This window comes from Salarias fasciatus, chromosome 2 (assembly GCF_902148845.1).
Source record: "Salarias fasciatus chromosome 2, fSalaFa1.1, whole genome shotgun sequence".
Taxonomy (NCBI): Eukaryota; Metazoa; Chordata; class Actinopteri; order Blenniiformes; family Blenniidae; genus Salarias; species Salarias fasciatus.
In genome coordinates, this window is record NC_043746.1 from 33,676,584 (window position 1) to 33,695,073 (window position 18,490).

At 53.4% G+C, this 18,490-nt stretch overlaps 2 protein-coding genes across 3 annotated transcripts; one reads left to right on the forward strand and one right to left on the reverse strand.

The window, feature by feature from the left end:
- The first annotated feature begins 3,840 nt into the window (after positions 1-3,840).
- Positions 3,841-8,887, forward strand: dnd1 (DND microRNA-mediated repression inhibitor 1). The gene is made up of 5 exons (XM_030109441.1): positions 3,841-3,879; positions 4,720-4,831; positions 5,536-5,861; positions 5,949-6,081; positions 8,333-8,887. The coding sequence occupies exons 1-5, from the start codon at positions 3,847-3,849 to the stop codon at positions 8,791-8,793; spliced, it is 1,065 nt and encodes a 354-aa protein (XP_029965301.1). The 5' UTR covers positions 3,841-3,846; the 3' UTR covers positions 8,794-8,887.
- A 752-nt stretch (positions 8,888-9,639) lies between these two features.
- hars (histidyl-tRNA synthetase) lies at positions 9,640-18,406 on the reverse strand. 2 transcript variants are annotated; one of them, XM_030112465.1, is made up of 14 exons: positions 18,225-18,360; positions 17,011-17,291; positions 16,827-16,916; positions 16,595-16,714; positions 16,426-16,521; positions 16,045-16,170; positions 15,843-15,950; positions 13,118-13,216; positions 11,809-11,902; positions 11,531-11,658; positions 11,145-11,417; positions 10,796-10,912; positions 10,133-10,279; positions 9,640-10,018 (listed from the first exon to the last, which is right to left on the reverse strand). In XM_030112465.1, exons 2-14 carry the CDS (start codon positions 17,113-17,115, stop codon positions 9,959-9,961), a joined length of 1,563 nt encoding a protein of 520 aa, XP_029968325.1. In that variant the 5' UTR covers positions 17,116-17,291; positions 18,225-18,360; the 3' UTR covers positions 9,640-9,958. The 2 variants fall into 2 exon arrangements, with proteins under 2 accessions (XP_029968325.1, XP_029968332.1); XM_030112472.1 differs by lacking the exon at positions 17,011-17,291 and having other exon boundaries at positions 18,225-18,406.
- Between the last annotated feature and the right edge of the window lie 84 nt (positions 18,407-18,490).

The window sequence follows — 18,490 nt, forward strand, 5'->3', positions numbered from 1 at the left end:
TGCTGATACACGGACTGCGTTTCCAGCACTTCCTGCTGGTTTCTCGGTACGCTGTGTCTGCTTCAGCAGGAGCTCAGAGACCCGGAGCCCGGCAGCCTCCTCACTCTGAACGTCCCCTGCTTCCGCTCTGGATCAGCTCCATGTCCATGAATGCATCAGACGTGACCCACAGGGTGCTGGAGGAGGAGGAGGAGGTCACAGGAACCTGCAAAGTGCAAAGAGGAGATGAAACCAGAGGGCTGATATCTCAGGACACATGAGGCCGCTGATCACATCTGAAAGAGGCGATCACATGCTGTGTAGCATCAACAGCCTGGAGCTTCCCTGCAGGCTGCAGCTCCACTCAACCCTGGCATCGCAGGCTGCCTGTACTTCATGACACATGATGACGAGTCTCCGAATAACAACCGACCATCCACTGTGACCTTTGAACCCTCTCATCCAGGAGCTCTGTGATCACTGACAGCAGCCTGCTCCACACACACACACACACACACACACACACACACACACACACACACACACACACACGCACACACCCCAACCCCCCCAGCCTCAGGATGGCCATCGTCCTCCCCGTCACGTATTACTTGGTCTTCTTCAGTGTCTGAGACGTCCTCCCAGGACTGGAATGATTTTAATTTGTTTATACTAAATTTCTTTACTTGTTATTACTTCTTACTTCTATAAATGATGTCACCATCCAATTTGACCTAGATATGCAAATGATCCGCTATGCAAATTAGATAGTGACGTCATTTAGAACGTCCCGACTGAGGAGTGGCTACAATGTATCAGTTTTTAAGTAACATTGTTTTTTTGTTTTTTTTTACAAAACACAATAAAGTGCATCATATCTAATTTTATTATAAAGCATTTAATGTAAACATGATCATTATTCCACAGGATGCACTTTCACTGATTCGTCACGACATTCTGATATGTGTAACAGCTCACCATTCACTCCACTACAGCTTTATTCATGCAGGGCCAAGTTACAGTTATTTCTAGAGACTAATCCAGATAAAACCCAACAGTTCCACATGAACAAGGAAGAAGTCCTCCTTTTAAAGGTTAATGATGGACACTTGACAGAATAAATTACAAACAGGAAACGCTGCATTAATCTAAATGATTCAGAAGTTTCTGTGTGATAATATGAGAAAAAACACCAATTTGATTTGGAACCGTAGAGCGTTTCTCCATTCACCGCCGAGATCTGTCCACATAGATCTCGGTCAACATAAACTTATGTCAACAGATGTGTGTACTAGCTTTGAGTGGTGTGGCTTTGTGGCTGTAGCTCTATCACGCCACGTGACACACTGTGCACCAATCGGCTCCTTCTTTCTGCAGCACACTTCCTGCTCCGCCCCCTGCTGGAACGTCAGTCACGGCCGTGGCGTTGGAACGCTGGAAAAGTAATAGGATTACTCGTTACTAAAAATATTTCAATGCAGTTACTCTCATCACTGTTGAAAACTTGTCTGTTCCAGACAGCTTTTACTGTTTGTTTCTCTGTGTTTTTAGCTCAAATACCCTGTAAAGCTACTTTGAGTATCTTGTAAAAGCGAAATAAACGTATTATTATTGTTATTGTTATTGTTATTGTTATAGATAGATAGATAGATAGATAGATAGATAGATAGATAGATAGATAGATAGATAGATAGACAGATAGATAGATGGATAGATAGATAGATAGATACTTTACTGATCCCAAAGGGAAATTTAAAAGGTTATTGTTATTGTTGTTATATTTTTTTATTGTTTTACTGTCAAAGTGTAATGCAGTTTGTTTAAAAAAATGACGTTCAAATGTTCATCTTCATACTGAAATAGGAGTAAAACACCCTAACATCCATGTATCGTAATGAAGCAAACTAGTTCAAGTAAATGAATCCATTAAATTAAGAGTTTCCACCAGAAGTGGTGAACGCAAATTCATTCGCTCGACAAATGAAATCGTGCTGCGCTAGACGCCCGAGTTTTATCGCTGGTACAAATATGCGAAAAACCTCGACGCTCCCCGCTCTCTACTCTCCGCTCACTGTGGCATCACGTCACTCCGAGCCCTGCAGAGTCCCTGTTCCTGTAGAGTCCCTGTTCCTGCAGAGTCCCTGTTCCTGTAGAGTCCCTGTTCCTGCAGAGTCCCTGTTCCTGCAGAGTCCCTGTTCCTGCAGAGTCCCTGTTCCTGTAGAGTCCCTGTTCCTGTAGAGTCCCTGTTCCTGCAGAGTCCCTGTTCCTGCAGAGTCCCTGTTCCTGTAGAGTCCCTGTTCCTGTAGAGCCCCTGTTCCTGCAGAGTCCCTGTTCCTGTAGAGTCCCTGTTCCTGTAGAGTCCCTGTTCCTGCAGAGTCCCTGTTCCTGCAGAGTCCCTGTTCCTGTAGAGTCCCTGTTCCTGTAGAGCCCCTGTTCCTGCAGAGTCCCTGTTCCTGTAGAGTCCCTGTTCCTGTAGAGTCCCTGTTCCTGTAGAGTCCCTGTTCCTGTAGAGTCCCTGTTCCTGCTGAGTCCCTGTTCCTGTAGAGTCCCTGTTCCTGCTGAGTCCCTGTTCCTGTAGAGTCCCTGTTCCTGCTGAGCCCCTGTTCCTGTAGAGTCCCTGTTCCTGTAGAGTCCCTGTTCCTGCTGAGCCCCTGTTCCTGCAGAGCCCCTGTTCCTGTAGAGTCCCTGTTCCTGTAGAGTCCCTGTTCCTGTAGAGTCCCTGTTCCTGCAGAGTCCCTGTTCCTGTAGAGTCCCTGTTCCTGTAGAGTCCCTGTTCCTGCTGAGTCCCTGTTCCTGTAGAGTCCCTGTTCCTGCTGAGTCCCTGTTCCTGTAGAGTCCCTGTTCCTGCTGAGCCCCTGTTCCTGCAGAGCCCCTGTTCCTGTAGAGTCCCTGTTCCTGTAGAGTCCCTGTTCCTGTAGAGTCCCTGTTCCTGCAGAGTCCCTGTTCCTGTAGAGTCCCTGTTCCTGCTGAGCCCCTGTTCCTGCAGAGCCCCTGTTCCTGTAGAGTCCCTGTTCCTGTAGAGTCCCTGTTCCTGTAGAGTCCCTGTTCCTGTAGAGTCCCTGTTCCTGCAGAGTCCCTGTTCCTGCAGAGTCCCTGTTCCTGCAGGGCCCGGGTCCAGCACGTTCCAGCTCTCTCCCTGTTCCTGCACACCTGCTGCACTGAGGCTCATCAGGCCCTGCTCGGCGCCTGGTGAGGACAGAATCGTTACATTCAGGTGTGTTGAAGCAGGGAGAGAGCTGGAACGTGCTGGACCCGGGCCCTGCAGGAACAGGGCTGGAAAACCCTGGTCTGAAACATTCATCTGTGTCTTTCTTCAATGATGTATAGATGCTGTTGATCTGTGAGGGGATGATGAGCGTGATGACTCACCAGGAAGGATAGCCTGACCCCCCACCCCCCCGCCAAAACCCCTCCAACCCCCACCACCCTGCTCTGAACCATAGAAGGTTACACCAGACCTTCAGGGAGGACTAATGGTGTGTGTGTGTGTGTGTGTGTGTGTTTTTTTTTTTGTTTTTTTTTTTTGTTTTTTTTGTGGGGGGGGGGGGGGGGGTAATTATAAATCATAGCAGTAAAATGGAATGGAGTAAAAGCCAAACGAACCCTCTATTTATTTATTTATTTATCCCAAGTAAAGTACAGATATGTGGAATGTACTTCCGTACAGTAACAAAACGTTCGCACTCCATTTGATTCTTTCCTTCATATTTTCCAGTCTTTTCCGCAGGTGTTCAGTCTTTTCCCAGTCTGCCCTGCAGCTGCAGGGCCAGGTGTATGTGTGTGTGTGTGTGTGTGTGTGTGTGTGTGTGTGTGTGTGTGTGTGTGTGTGTGCAGGCTGAGCGCTTCCTGCTGGGGAGGACAGACGCCATGGCGGACAGTGCGGACAGCCTGCAGTTCGTGGTACACGTGCACCTCTCACCTGAAAGCGTGTCTGTTTGTAAACATGCCTGCTTTAAACGTGTCGTCTGTTTGTAAACCTGTTTTATTTGTAAACATGTGTCACGAGGCCGCGTCTTTTAGCGGCCGCGCGCTCCGCGCCTCCTGCAGCTCGTTAACGTGATGAACTCCGGTAGTTTCCGTTAAAAATGCTAAATGTCCACCTGAAGGTCGAGTTTACCTCCAGAGATCCACCTCGGGCTGATTCCAGGCCCAGCGGGGTCCAGCGTTACTTTGAGTTTAAGTTGAGGAGAGAAGTTTTCTGTTTTCAGGACATCGTGTGAAGTAACCCGACATGCAGCAGAGCGGATGGAGGCGCTGCAACACTGACTTGATTTAGGCAGGACTGTCTGAGGCTTTCACCTTCTTATGAGAATCACCTGGAAAATGAATTGATCCCTCTTCACAGTCCTGTCAACACAAGCTAAAGCAGAAAAACAAGAACAACACACTGCTCTGCTTCCCAAACAGCTCCTGCAGTAATCCAGGAAGGAAAAGCAAAACATCTGTGCTCAGAAACAAAGCAGCGTTATCGCTCAGTCCAGTTTCTCCGTAACATCATGGAGGATGGAGTCCAGTCTCTCTCAGTGCTGACAGGGTCACATGATGAACTCTGGAACGGCCCTCCTCTGTGTGGGAGCTGCAGCTTCAGCCTCCTGTCTCTGCTTCAGCCTCCTGTCTCTGCTTCAGCCTGATGTCTCTGCTTCAGCCTGATGTCTCTGCTTCATCCTGATGTCTCTGCTTCAGCCTGATGTCTCTGTTTCATCCTGATGTCTCTGCTTCATCCTGATGTCTCTGCTTCAGCCTCAGGTCCTGAACCTGGAGCGGCTCAAGGCGTTGGACGCCTGGCTGAAGAAAACCAACATCAAGCTGGTTCAGATCAACGGCCAGAGGAAGTACGGAGGACCGCCGGAGGGTGAGGCGGCTGCAGCACACACACTCCACACACACTCCACACACACTCCACACACTCCACTCTCTGGTCAGGGACCGGGCTTCAGACTGGGATCGTCTGCAGCAGCTGGTTGTCAGTCATCTGAGTGTGGGAATTTCTTTTTGACAATTTTTAAAAAGGTTTTTTATGTTAAAAAATGTAAAAAATGTTTTACCCCAAAAACTTTAAAGACAGGAAAGTTTAAAGTTTGAAAGCGTCAGACTGTGGTGTAATGTGTATTGGGAGGTGCAGCTCACACACACACACACAGACAGGCGCTCTGCTGGTGTGAAGGCGGTGTGAGGGTGTGTGTGGTGGACGGTCGTCCTCCGGCTGCCTGTGGAGCGGAGCAGGGGGACGAGACCCAGCTGGGTCTGGTCTGGTCCTGATCTGCTCCTGAGGCGTGGAGGGACGGTCTCTGCTCACAGCACAGCGGTGGACACGCCGGGGACGAGTGTCGGAGAGAGATGTGTGTTCATGTTCTCACATCTTTGAGTTCAGCGCACAAAACATTGTATTGTGTTTCTATTGTTGTTCAGAGTAGTTTGACTGGGGGGCGCTCTGCGTTCACCTGTGTGTGTGTGTGTGTGTGTGTGTGTGTGTGTGTGTGTGTGTGTGTGTGTGTGTGTGTGTGTGTGTGTGTGTGTGTGTGTGTGTGTGTGTTGACGTGTCCCGGCTGTCCCCAGGCTGGGACGGCCCCCCCCCGGGCGCCCACTGCGAGGTGTTCATCAGTAACATCAGCCGGGACGCCTACGAGGACCTGCTGATCCCGCTCTTCAGCCTGGTGGGGCCGCTCTGGGAGTTCCGCCTCATGATGAACTTCAGCGGGCAGAACCGCGGCTTCGCCTACGCCAAGTACGCCACGGCGGAGCTGGCCGCCAGCGCCATCCGCCTGCTGGACGGCTACGCCGTGGAGCCCGGCTACAGGCTGTCCGTCAGGCGCAGCACGGAGAAGAGGCACCTGTGCATCCACAACCTGCCGGCCTCCTTCCAGCCCGACGACGTCCTCAGGGTGCGGAGTCCGGTCCGCCTCCCAGAGCCACGGCCGCACTCGCCAAACCATGCCCAACAACAGTAATCTGGGCTGTTTGTCTCTCAGGCGCTGCGTCTGCTGGCCGACGGCGTGGAGGACGTCACCCTGAAGCCCGAGGACAAGGGGGACACCAGGGCCGCCATCGTGGCCTTCTCCAGCCACCACGCCGCCTCCATGGCCAAGAAGGTGATCGTGGAAAGTAAGAGCTCTCCCGTCAGGTCCTCCACGGTCCCGTCAGGTCCTCTGAGATCCCGTCAGGTCCTCCACGGTCCCGTCAGGTCCTCTGAGATCCCGTCAGGTCCTCTGAGATCCCGTCAGGTCCTCCACGGTCCCGTCAGGTCCTCCACGGTCCCGTCAGGTCCTCCACGGTCCCGTCAGGTCCTCCACGGTCCCGTCAGGTCCTCCACGGTCCCGTCAGGTCCTCCACGGTCCCGTCAGGTCCTCTGAGATCCCGTCAGGTCCTCCATGGTCCCGTCAGGTCCTCCATGGTCCCGTCAGGTCCTCCACGGTCCCTTCAGGTCCTCTGAGATCCCGTCAGGTCCTCCACCGTTCCATCAGGTCCTCCACGGTCCCGTCAGGTCCTCTGAGATCCCCTCAGGTCCTCCACAGTCCCATCAGGTCCTCTGAGATCCCCTCAGGTCCTCTGAGATCCCCTCAGGTCCTCCACGGTCCCATCAGGTCCTCTACGGTCCCGTCAGGTCCTCTGAGATCCCCTCAGGTCCTCCACGGTCCCATCAGGTCCTCTGAGATCCCCTCAGGTCCTCCACGGTCCCATCAGGTCCTCTGAGATCCCCTCAGGTCCTCTGAGATCCCCTCAGGTCCTCTGAGATCCCCTCAGGTCCTCTAAAGTAACACCAGGTCCTGTTTAGCAGGGGTGTCAACATTTACAGTGTTTTGTCCAGATGTAAGCGGGTCCTCTAGCCGACGTGGAACCGGTTCCACAGCAGTGATTTGCTGCAACAGCGTTGGTTTTAGGAACAGAAGGTCGTGGGTTCAAAACCCCAGTCAGGACCAGGTGGGCCCTTAGGCAAGGCTCTTTGAACTGAATGCCTGTAGCTCAGCAGTGAGCGCTGGACAGGCTGAGAGACCCGGGTTACTGGTTGGTGTCGGGTGTGGTGGAACCAGGACTCCCTGATGAGGGGCCGGCTGCTGGGACAGAACCCCGAGTCTGGACCAGATCAGGAAGAGAGTACTGCTGTCGGACAACACCCGTGACATGGAACCAGAACCGGCTGAGGCAGAGTGTACTGAAACACCTGTGGAGAGGACGGACTGGAGAACCCAGAGTCTGGATGGAGAACACCAAGACCAGATCCTCCGACCTATGACCTTTAGAATGCAGTTGATAAAACCAGCAGAACTCCTTCAGGGAGGTGAATAAAAATAAAACCCTGAGACCATGCGGTTGCATCAGTGGTCTCAGCCTGTTACACCTGGGTCTGGGGATGAGGCAGACTTCAGAATGAACCCGTTACGATCAAACTCAGGTTGAGCTGGACTCAGCATTACAGCTCCTCTGATGGACCCAGATGAAGCTCAGCTGTTCCAGCAGGGTCCTCCTGACGTCCTCCAGCAGCCGTGGTCCAGAGGGCGTCCAGCAGCAGAGGGTCTCATGATTCACAGACATCAGTCAGCTGAAGGCGACAGAAGAATTCCCAGGGCATTAAACACACCGTGGAGCACAGTGAAGACCGTCACCATCAGGTGGAGTCTTCACCAAGAACAGGACGTCCGTCCAAAACTGATGAGAAGACGAGAAGAGAACTACATAGAGGCTGCCGAGAGGCCGGCAGCACTGAGGACAGTCCTGGCTGGGTCCCACATGAGACAACAGTCTCCCGTCTTCTTCCTGTCTGGCTGTGGGGCGGGGCGGCGAGACGGGAAAACATCCAACCGGGCTTCATCTGAAATCTGTGAAAACACTTGAGGGAAATGTGTTCTGGTCTGATGGAACCAAGGCTGCACTTTTGGACATAATTCCAAAAGGTCCAGATGAATCAGATGAGGCTCTGGACCGGCCCGCCAGAGTCCAGACCTCAGTCCAGACCTCAGTCCATCCAACACCTGAGGCTGATCTGAGGAGGGCTGAGCTCAGGAGGTCCTCACAGTCTGGCACATCTGGAGCGGTTTGGCTGATGTGGCCACATCAGGATGCTCCACACCGACAGGCTGCTGCCCACAGGCTGAGTTCTGGAGTGAAACCCGGAGCTGCTGCAGCGCGGCGTTGGTTAAGGGGGTGCTTATACACACAACCAGGCTTTTTCAGTTTTTTTATTTCATATTTTTCCCTTTTGAAGATGTCAGTTGTTTTTTCAACTGCTTTGTACAGGTCATAGGTCACAGTAAAGGTGGAAACAGTTGTGAAATAGGTGATTATATGTTGTAAGAATAAGCGCTGCAGTGGGTCTGGAGCAGCTGTTCAGCCGTTGGTCCTCTCTCCTCCTGTGCAGCGTTCCAGAAGCGCTGGGCCCTGAGCGTCTCCACCAAGTGGCTGTCGGCGGTCAACGAGGTCCACAAGCCGCCCTGCCAGCAGCGGCCGGCCCCGCCCCCGCCCGGGACCGGCCCTCCGTCCGGGCCCCCGCCGCTCTGCGGAGCCCTGGGAGGCCCCGCCGTCCCGGAGGGCCCGGCGCGGCCCCCCCCGGAGGAGGCGTCCCCCGTGCTGCTGCTGCGCCGGCTGTGCCAGCGCACCGGCTTCGGGGAGCCGCTGTACGACCTCCGCTACAGCCACACCGGGAGCGACGGCTTCCTCTACTTCGCCTACAGCGTGACCATCGGCGGCGTGTGCGGGGCCTTCAGGGGCCAGGTCACCATCCTGCCGGGCCCCCCCACCGCCGCGGTGCTGAGGGAGGCCCAGAGGGAGGCGGCGGCGCAGCTGCTGCAGCGGGTGCAGGCCCTGCAGCTGGCCCTGTGAGGCTGCCATGATCTCTGCATGCTTTTATTGTTGATGTTCTGGTTTGGGTTGCAGTGTTTCTTATGCATGACTTTTATTGGAGGTTTGTTCTGTTTCTGCTTTCTCATTTTAAATAAATGTCAAAGCTCCTGCTGCTGCTGTACAACGACTGGTTCTCTGGATCACTCTGCCAGTGTGTGTGTGTGTGTGTGTGTGCGCGCGCGCGCGTTTTCTCCATCATGTTCTTTAAGCAGGCATAATCCTACCAGGTAATGTGTGGATCTCTGTCAGTCAGTCATAAGCACAGAGTTTGGTTCTTTCTCTCTCAGCGTTGGTTAAAGCTGGTGTCCGGAGTTTCCGTTCGTTTCCAATGTATGAATCATTTTTCAACAGAGCTTCAATGTGTCAGTCTGGTTCGATAATATATCAGCATAAAGCAATATAAAAATGTATTTATGAGCCCCGCCTTCGTCTCATAGACCCCCATGTTATCCGAAAAAGCGCCGGTCAGCATCAGCCAGTAGATTTTGAGCTTCCGCTTTCTCTGTTGTCAATCAACGTGTGCACACAGTCAGAGAGCACGGCCGCTCGCCCAGCAGAGGAGAGTTAGCTCCGCAGCAGATATATCCATTGTCTGCTGAACATCCACCGGAAACAGCTCAACATGGAGGATGCTGCAGGACTCAGAGGCTCTCATTTTCACCCGACAGATTATAGCGTGCACAATTAAAGGGGCGTGGCTTGGTCGCTCATGAAAGCAGAGGGAGGGCGGAGCCTCCAGACAGATTAAAAAAAATCTCTTTCAAAACTCCAGACACGAGCTTTAACCTTTAACCCCTGCAGTGGACAGAGACACGGCCAGACGCCTCCTTTAAAGAGCAGTTTATTGATGGAGCAGCAGGCAGAACGAAGGACAGTTGAAGTAAAGCTGCAGACGTTTCCCTGGACTTCATCATCATCATCATCGTCTCTGATGAAGAGCAGACCAATCGGGGGAAATAAAAATGACCCTGGACCACAGCTCACGCTGGATCATGTTCATCAGTGGACTGTGGACTGTGTGTGTGTGTGTGTGTGTGTGTGTGAAGTTTCTGTTAAAGTTTCTCTTGACTTGATCTGACCAGGCGTTGTTTGTGGGCGGGGCTTGGGGTGGGGGCGGGGCTTGGAGCAGCAGCTGGACGGATGTCTACACCTCTGCAGTCCTCCTCTTGATCTCACTGATCAGCTCTGCTCTGGACACGTCCACCTGAGGGACAGGAGACGTGAGCGTGTGCCCGTCCCGAGTGTGTGTGTGTGTGTGTGTGTGTGTGTGTGTGTGTGTGTGTGTGTGTGTGTGTGTGTTTGTGTGTGTGAGCGGCACCTCCTCTCTGCTGGCCACCACCCGCAGTTTGACCACCCCGTCCTTCAGCTCCTGCTCCCCCAGGATGGCCACCAGGGGGATCCCCGCCTCCTCGCAGTGCTGCAGCTGACTCAGCAGCTTGGGGTTCTTCTTGTACATCACCTCCGCCTGGACAAACACACACACACACACACATTTAAAAAGTGTGATGTTGCTCATGTTTTTCAGTCCACACACACACACACACACACACACACACACACACACACACACACACACACACACACACACACGCGCAGTCTTGTATTTCTATCCTTGTGGGGACCGTCCATTGACTCCCATTCATGTCTAGCCCCTAACCCTGACCCTTACCCTAACCCTAACCCACACCACAACAAAGCCTAACCCTAAAGAAATGTTTTTGCACTTTTACTTTTTTCAGTAACAACAACATGGTCAAGAAAACACTGTTTCTCCTACTTAGGACCGGAAAAAGGTCCCCACAAGGCACGTCGTTTCACGTTTTGCTATCCTTGTGGGGACATTTGGCCCCAACAAGGATAGAAATACGAGAACACACACACACACACACACACACACACACACACACACACACACACACACACACACACACACACACACACACACACACACACACACACACACACACACACACACACACACCTTGATGCCGGCGCTCCACAGCTCGGTGATGAGCTTCAGTCTCTCCTCCAGCAGGTTCTTCTGGGCCGACGCCACCATGACCTGGACCTGGGTGGTCCGGATCTTCTCCGCCGAGGCCTGGAACAGAGGCGGGCCCCGGGGCCTCGGTGACTCACTGGCTGAGGCGGCCTCACTCTACTGAGCATGTGTGACTTCATCTCTGCCTCCAGTGGTATTTCAGTCGGGCAGTTCTGACCGCCGTCCCTGATGGATCAGTGCTCTGCTAAACCTCCCTGGAGGCCCTGACCTCCAGCTGGCTTCCCGTGCCGCTGAACCTCCGGCGAGGTGAAAGCGGCCAATCAGAGCTCACCTCAGCCTTCTGCTCCATGATGGAGAAGATCCTCTCGATGCCGATGCTGACGCCCACGCAGGGCACCTTCCTGCCCTTGGGGTCGAACATGCCCACCAGGCCGTCGTAGCGGCCGCCTCCGGCCACGCTGCCCACGCTCACGCTCTCCTCGCCGCCCGCCCCGTTCTGCGCCTCGCCGCACGCGGCGGCCACGCCGGCCTGGGTCAGCACCGCCTCGTAGATGATCCCCGTGTAGTAGTCCAGCCCCCGAGCCAGGCTCAGGTCGAACACCACCTGCAGGGGGAGCCCCGTTACCGGACGAGTGGCTGCGAGAGAGAGCCTGTGTGTGTGTGTGTGTGTGTGTGTGTGTGTGTGTGTGTGTGTGTGTGTGTGTGTGTGTCTCTCACCTTGTCTGTGACCTGGAAGAGCTGCAGGTAGCTGAAGAGCTGCTTGATGTCTGCCAGTCCAGCACAGGCCAGCTTACTCTGAGACAGCTTCTGGTCCTGCAGGAGGCGCTCGGCCAGGTCCATCCCTCCTGGAACACACACACCCCCCTCCAGGTCACACACTGTGCCGTGGCCCCTCCCTCCTGTGTGTGTGTGTGTGTGTGTGTGTGTGTGTGTGTGTGTGTGTGTGTGTGTGTGTGTGTGTGTGTGTGTGTGTGTGTGTGTGGGTGCAGCCTCACCCTGCATGCTGACGTACTCCCCGATCTGGTCTGCGGCCTGCTCCGACAGCCCCTTCTCCTCCACCATCTCCCTCCTCACCTCCTCCCAGGGCATCTGAGGCAGACGGCAGCGTCAGCACAGATCCGTCTGCCGCTGAGCACAACCCTCTCCATCTCACAGCAGCAGGCGGATGCATGCTAACGCTACAGGAGGACGCTTAATGCTAACGCTACAGGAGGACGCTTAATGCTAACGCTACAGGAGGACGCTTAATGCTAACGCTACAGGAGGACGCTTAATGCTAACGCTACAGGAGGACGCTTAATGCTAACGCTACAGGAGGACGCTTAATGCTAACGCTACAGGAGGACGCTTAATGCTAACACTACAGGAGGACGCTTAATGCTAACACTACAGGAGGACGCTTAATGCTAACACTACAGGAGGACGCTTAATGCTAACACTACAGGAGGAGACTCAGTAAGTGCTGGATCCCTCCATCAATCCATAACAGATGTTACTTTTAATGTGTAATTAAAAGGATCTCCGGTTTATAAAAAACACATTTTATGAATTATTTCCTGATTCCACGTCGCTGTGTGTTGGATTCTATTTTAAATTGAGGGCTAAAGCTATAAAAGAGTCTGGAATATGTTAAAGCTGCTGTAGGCAGGATTTTGCTAGTCAATGCTAATTTTTCTGTGTTTTCTTTGGATTAAATGTTAGAGTATCCATTGATAATCCTGTAGGAGTGTAGCATAACTGCTCTACCGTGAGGGCGCAGCGTTTCCATCTGTCTCTGTTCTGAGCTGAAAAGGAATCTCGACAGCTCCAGGTATCTTTGACCAATCAGAAGAGGCTCTGAGGCTCTATCCTGATTGGTCGAGGGGCGGGCGCTTCAAAGCTCTGCTTCTCGTGAACGCGCATGAGGAAGTCCAGGCCCGCATATTGACCTGCCTCGTCGGACATAACATCATCAAAACTCTACAGAGGACACCGTCGTTTCTACTGGAATTCTTAAAAAAAGGCTTTGACCCCAGGCTGCCGTGAAAAGGTCACAGGTGAGTCCACCCGCTGGCGCAGGCGGCCGTGACACTGCTGGCCCCGCTCAGCACCCCGAGGTGGCCACGACTCCGGGTTTCAAATCGCCATCTTGGATGGGTCAAATCGCCATCTTGCGAAGGTAATCCTGCCTACAGCACTTTTAAGGTGTAATAAATGTGAAGAATCCAGTGTTGAAAGATTTAAAGAAACAGCTGTGAAGACGAGCTGGACTCCCAGACGTTCAGATCTAAACCAGCTTCATCAGGTCCTGTCCTCTGTCCACACCTTGTCCAGTTTGTCCACCGTGGAGCAGATGGTGCGAAACTTCTCATCTGGGACGCCGCACACGGCAAACATGCCGTCCAGGATGCGCCTGTCATTGACCTGCAAGAGGAGGACAAGAGGAGGACAGGGTGAGGACGGGGTGAGGACGGGGTGAGGACGGGGTGAGGACGGGGTGAGGACGGGGTGAGGACAGGGTGAGGACAGGGTGAGGACAGGGTGAAGACAGGGTGAAGACGGAGTGAGGACGGGGTGAGGACGGGGTGAGGACGGGGTGAGGACGGGGTGAGGACAGGGTGAGGACAGGGTGAGGACAGGGTGAAGACAGGGTGAAGACGGAGTGAGGACGGGGTGAGGACGGGGTGAGGACGGGGTGAGGACGGGGTGAGGACGGGGTGAGGACGGGGTGAGGACAGGGTGAGGACGGGGTGAGGACAGAGCTAGGGATAGGAATCGAGAACCGGTTCTTTTGTAGAACCGGTTCCTCATGTCTCAATTCCACTTGGCTGTCTAACGATTCTGATTCTGGATCCGCTGTGTGCGTGACGATGTATCAAGCACGAAGTGCATGGACTCCCAGCAGCCCCGGCGGCTGCGGTCCGCTCTGGCGCCGCTACAGAGCCGGGGACCGGAAACTTTCAGCAAGGATCATATTTTTCCTCACTCCGGAGCCCTGCTGCTTCAGTCTGAACAGAAACAAGTCGGTTCCAGATGGAAAGTAGTTACGTGTTCCAAAATCGGTGATTTCAAAATATAATCTGAGTCGTGTTTTTTCCTTCACATTGTTTTTTGTAATTCTTCTGGTAGAATATATGACAAACAGCACGATCTAATCATTATCTGCATTAGAAGAATGAACGATGTTGTTCTTACTCATTGCAGGAAAGTCAAAGACACCAAAATTGCTCAAATCAAAGCTCCATGACCGGAGCGGCTGTGTTGCCAGATTGGAAGGGTTTCTGCAATCAAGCTTCTTTTGAACCCGAGGGGTTGATGGACTGGCTATGTGTTTGTGACGTGTTTTTTTAAATGCAAATCCAGTTTTTACTGTTTTAACAGGCATTTTCTACAGAGATGGAGGTCTGGACTGCTTTCTATTGTTGGACAGTTTTAACATTATATTTGGGGTAGATCTGGCAACCTCCATCAGCTGACAGCAGACACACCCTGTGTGAGTGACAGAGCTGCAGAGCTGGACCAGACAGGGGCATCCGGTGGGAGGCGGTGGAATCTGGTTCTGAGCTTTCCAACCTGGCGTCAGGAAGAAGCTCCAGAGTTCAGCTGTTTTTCACACCAAAAGATGAAACTGGGGCGACTGCAGCTTCCAAAGTTTTCACGACATGGATATTTTTTTCTTCTGTTCAGGATGAAGATATTAAAGAGCTAATGCAAACATCCCATTGATATTGTTTCATTTCTCACTCAGTGAGAATCGATAAGAGAATCGATAAGGAATCGTATCGATAAGCGGTATCAATAATGGAATCGGACTCGCTCAATCCTTAAAGGAGCTCTCTGTGATTCTGCACAATTCTGAGCCCTGACTTCAGTTTGAAATGTTGGCTCCGCCCCCGAGCTCTTTGACTGGTTCCTCACATTGAGAAAACCCTCCCACTCCCCCCGCCGCTCTGCTCCCACCCAGCGTGCACGATGCTACATGCACATCCCATACGCGCGCACAGTCCTCCGAAGGAAACAGCAGAAGCCACTTCGACTCTTTTTTGTTCAAATTAAATGGCCCCTTCGTCTCAGGTGAACCATATTTTACCTTGTCACTGGGGCTGTCACCATTAGGAATTTCAGGAGACGATTAATTGTCAGGAAAAAAAAATCACGATTGACGAATATATTGGGGGGGGGGGGCGTCCACTCGCGGGCTGGGGGGGTCGCGGTTGCGGAGTGGGGGGGTGCGCGTGTGTTGGAATCTAGTCGCGGGCCTGCCTGGACGGTTCGTCGGGCCGCCAGTTGATGATCGCTGTAGTATCATATTATTAGCATTAGCATGTTAGCGCTTTTGACCGGCACTGTTTTACAGCAAAATTAACACATGGCTTCCTCCACGTCACTGGGCTCCCTTAGCTGGGCTGAAAACTGAAATGCATCCACAGCGGTGCCCTGGTACCAGGACCGCCTCACCCTCCGTGTTATTAGCCGAGCCTCGCTAACCGTCCAGCCGAGGCCAGAGGGAAACGGCCGGGTGAGTGAGGCTGCGACGCTGCTGATGCTGGCGCTCCACCATGACATCAGATTCTGAGTTTTATGCAACTTTGTGGATAAAATAAATAATTCACGGTAATCACGAATATGAAAAAATTTTTCGAATATGCAAAAAATTTGTGATTGACGATTATTGTAATAATTGTGACAGCCCTACTTGTCACTACACGTTCAATGCAGAAAGTAGCTGCAAAAATGAATTTCTAACAGCAAGTGGAGGTATCGCCACTTTCCCTGTGTCGTGCACGCGCTGCAGACGGCCTGGCTCCGCCCCCGCCCCGCCCCCGCCCCGCCCCCCTGCTGCCAGTGGAGCAGAGAGGTCGTCACGCTGAATCCTCAGCAGCGCTTTGCGGGGCAGATATCCAGAACACGCTGATCAATGTGTGATTTTTTTTCACTGAAATGTAGCATGGACTTTGTAGTGCATGATGTCAAAAGCATTTTTCTCGTTCTGGTTAAATTAAAATCGCGGATAACGCCTAGACAGAGTGGGGACGGGGCGAGGACAGACCTTGATCCTGAAGTCTCCCAGGTCCAGCTCGCTCAGGATCTCGTAGACGATCTTAAGACACTCTGCGTCAGGGATCATGGCGTCGTATTGTCCTGCGATGTCAAAGTCCTGAAACACAAACCAGTCCATCAGAGGGTCTCAGGGCAGCAGGACCAAGAGACGGACGCTCTGTGGACGGCGGGACACTGGGCCGGACACTCACACACTGGTAGAACTCGCGGTAGCGTCCCCGGGTCATGGCCGGGTTGTCCCTCCGGTAGACCTTGGCGATGTGGTAACGTTTGATGTTGGTGATCTTGTTCATGGCCAGGTAACGAGCAAAAGGCACCTGGAGGAGGGGGCGGAGTCAAGGACCACATGACCTGCAGACACGTCCAATCAGGGAAGACTCACTGCAGCACTCTGACAGTTTGTCAAGCTGATCAGAGATCAGTGGAGCACTTTAAACCTGTCTGAGGACTCTGACCTACTGAAGCTCAACATGAGAGACGCATCATGTCCACAGGACGGGAAGTAGTAGGTTTGAAATGAGAGCAGAGGCATTCTGGGAGTGAGAAGCAGCGGCGTCCTGATGGAAGGATACAGTCAGGTCGTATCTGAGAGACAGCAGCTCTCCTCCCTGGTCCTTCAGGTCGTAGATCAGTTTGGAGTCTTCTCCGTACTTCCCCGTCAGCGTTTCCTACACACACACACTTATGACTGATGTTGATCATACCGTGTGTGTGTGTGTGTGTGTGTGTGTGTGTGTGTACCTTCAGCTCAAACACAGGCGTGTCGATGGTCTCGGCGCCGTGGCGTTTGAAGCAGCTGACGATGGTGCTGAAGACCTTCTCCCTGATGGCCATCTGCTTGGGGTTGTAGTCTCTGGTTCCCTGACAGACAGACGGAGCAGCAGGCGGGGTTCAGAACGCTCTGGAGCGGTGTGGTGATCGGTCACGTTTGTTTTCCTGGACAGAGCGCGTCAGAGTGGCGGGGCGCTCCTACCTTGGCTGTTTTGAGGACGAACTGGTGCTTCCCCTCGTCTCCTCCCAGCTGAGCCTTCAGCTGCAGCAGTTTGGCCACTTCCTCATCGATCTGCAGGAGAGCACACACTCAGCCACGGCGCTGCCGGCCTCCACACACACACACACACACACACACACACACACACACCCCGGCGCCCTCCTACCTGGTCCGCAGACATCCCGGAGAAGCGGTGCAGCCGTCGCACAAGCGAGGCAGCACGGAGGCCCGTCACACCCGGGCAAACACGCACACACAACATGGACAGCATGTTCGATCCCAGCAAAACAAGACAAAAAAAAAAAACAGTCCCAGAGTCCCAAAAGTAAGTCCACAATGAGGAGAGTCCAGAGGAGCGGCCCGGCAGGGTCACGGGTTCGAGTCCGGGGAGTGGAGATCCACGGCCAGGTGGGAAGAACAGGAGAAAAGTGGTAAGCAACCCTAGCACTAGGGGGCGGGGCATGACCACCATCATCACCATCATCATCATCACAGCGTGGGGGGCAGAACACGAGATGTAGCAAGTCAATCAAAGCAGCCAGCTCAAAGTGCGCACACACACACACACACACACACACACACACACACACACACACACACACACACACACAATAAGCAGGACTGAATCCATGTCAAGTGTCAGAGTCAGGTGTGCTGCTGGGTACAGTGAAGGCGAGGAGCGGGGGAACGTTTCATTTGTTCCGCTTCAGTCCTTCACACTGTGACTGCTGGTTGCGGATGAGTGCTGGATCCTTCAGGATAACAGAGAGCTACACGCTGCGGGACTGAACTCTGTTCCACATGTCTGACGGAGCTCCTTCCTCAACACTTCCGTCTGAGTTCACAGCTCCTCTGATTGCATCAGCTGCTATTTCACACTGTAATCAGACTGCTGAGAGCCAGCATGTAAACACTTCCGACCAGTAATGCTAAAAAAGGCGGATTAAACTTTTGTTTATGTCGGACCAGCCAACAGGACACCGGTTACCAGGGGAACCAGTTAATCCGTAACGCCGCGGAGGGTGTTCGCACCGCGGCTGGACTCCAGCTAGCAGCTAGCCACTGAGGCTACTGAGGCTACTGAGGCTAGGATAAAACCTGCAGGCAGTGACCTGCAGCTAACCAGGCCAGCTGCGTGCTTTACACCCCACAGCTGCACTACCGGGACCGACCCGGAGTCTCCTCCTGACAGCTGGCAGTGAGCAGGACGCCTGGTCAGCGGCGTGATGTAGCGGACTGTAAGCCGACTGTAGTCTGACTGAAGTCTGACTGTAGAGTCAGAATGAATGGCCGGGTGTTCTTTATGTGTTCCTGGGTTGACGCTGTCAGACACATGTCACCCCCCCCCCCGGCCCCCCCGGACCCCCCGGCCTCACTGACCTGCTCCTTGCTCGCCTTCTCCGCCTTCAGCCTCCGGACCACTTCCCCCTGGCTCTTAATGGCTTCTTGGATCTGGGCCTTGTCCTCCATGATGATGCTCGCAGCGTGAACAACACCCGGACAGACACACCGGACCGTACCAGGAGGGAAGCGGACCGGAACTCAGAGGAGCCAAACCGGAAATGAGCTTCTTCTTCTGCCTCTTCCGTAATGAAGGTCGGTCTGCAGCGTGCGTGCTGCGCTAGCGCCACCTGCAGGGCTGGAGC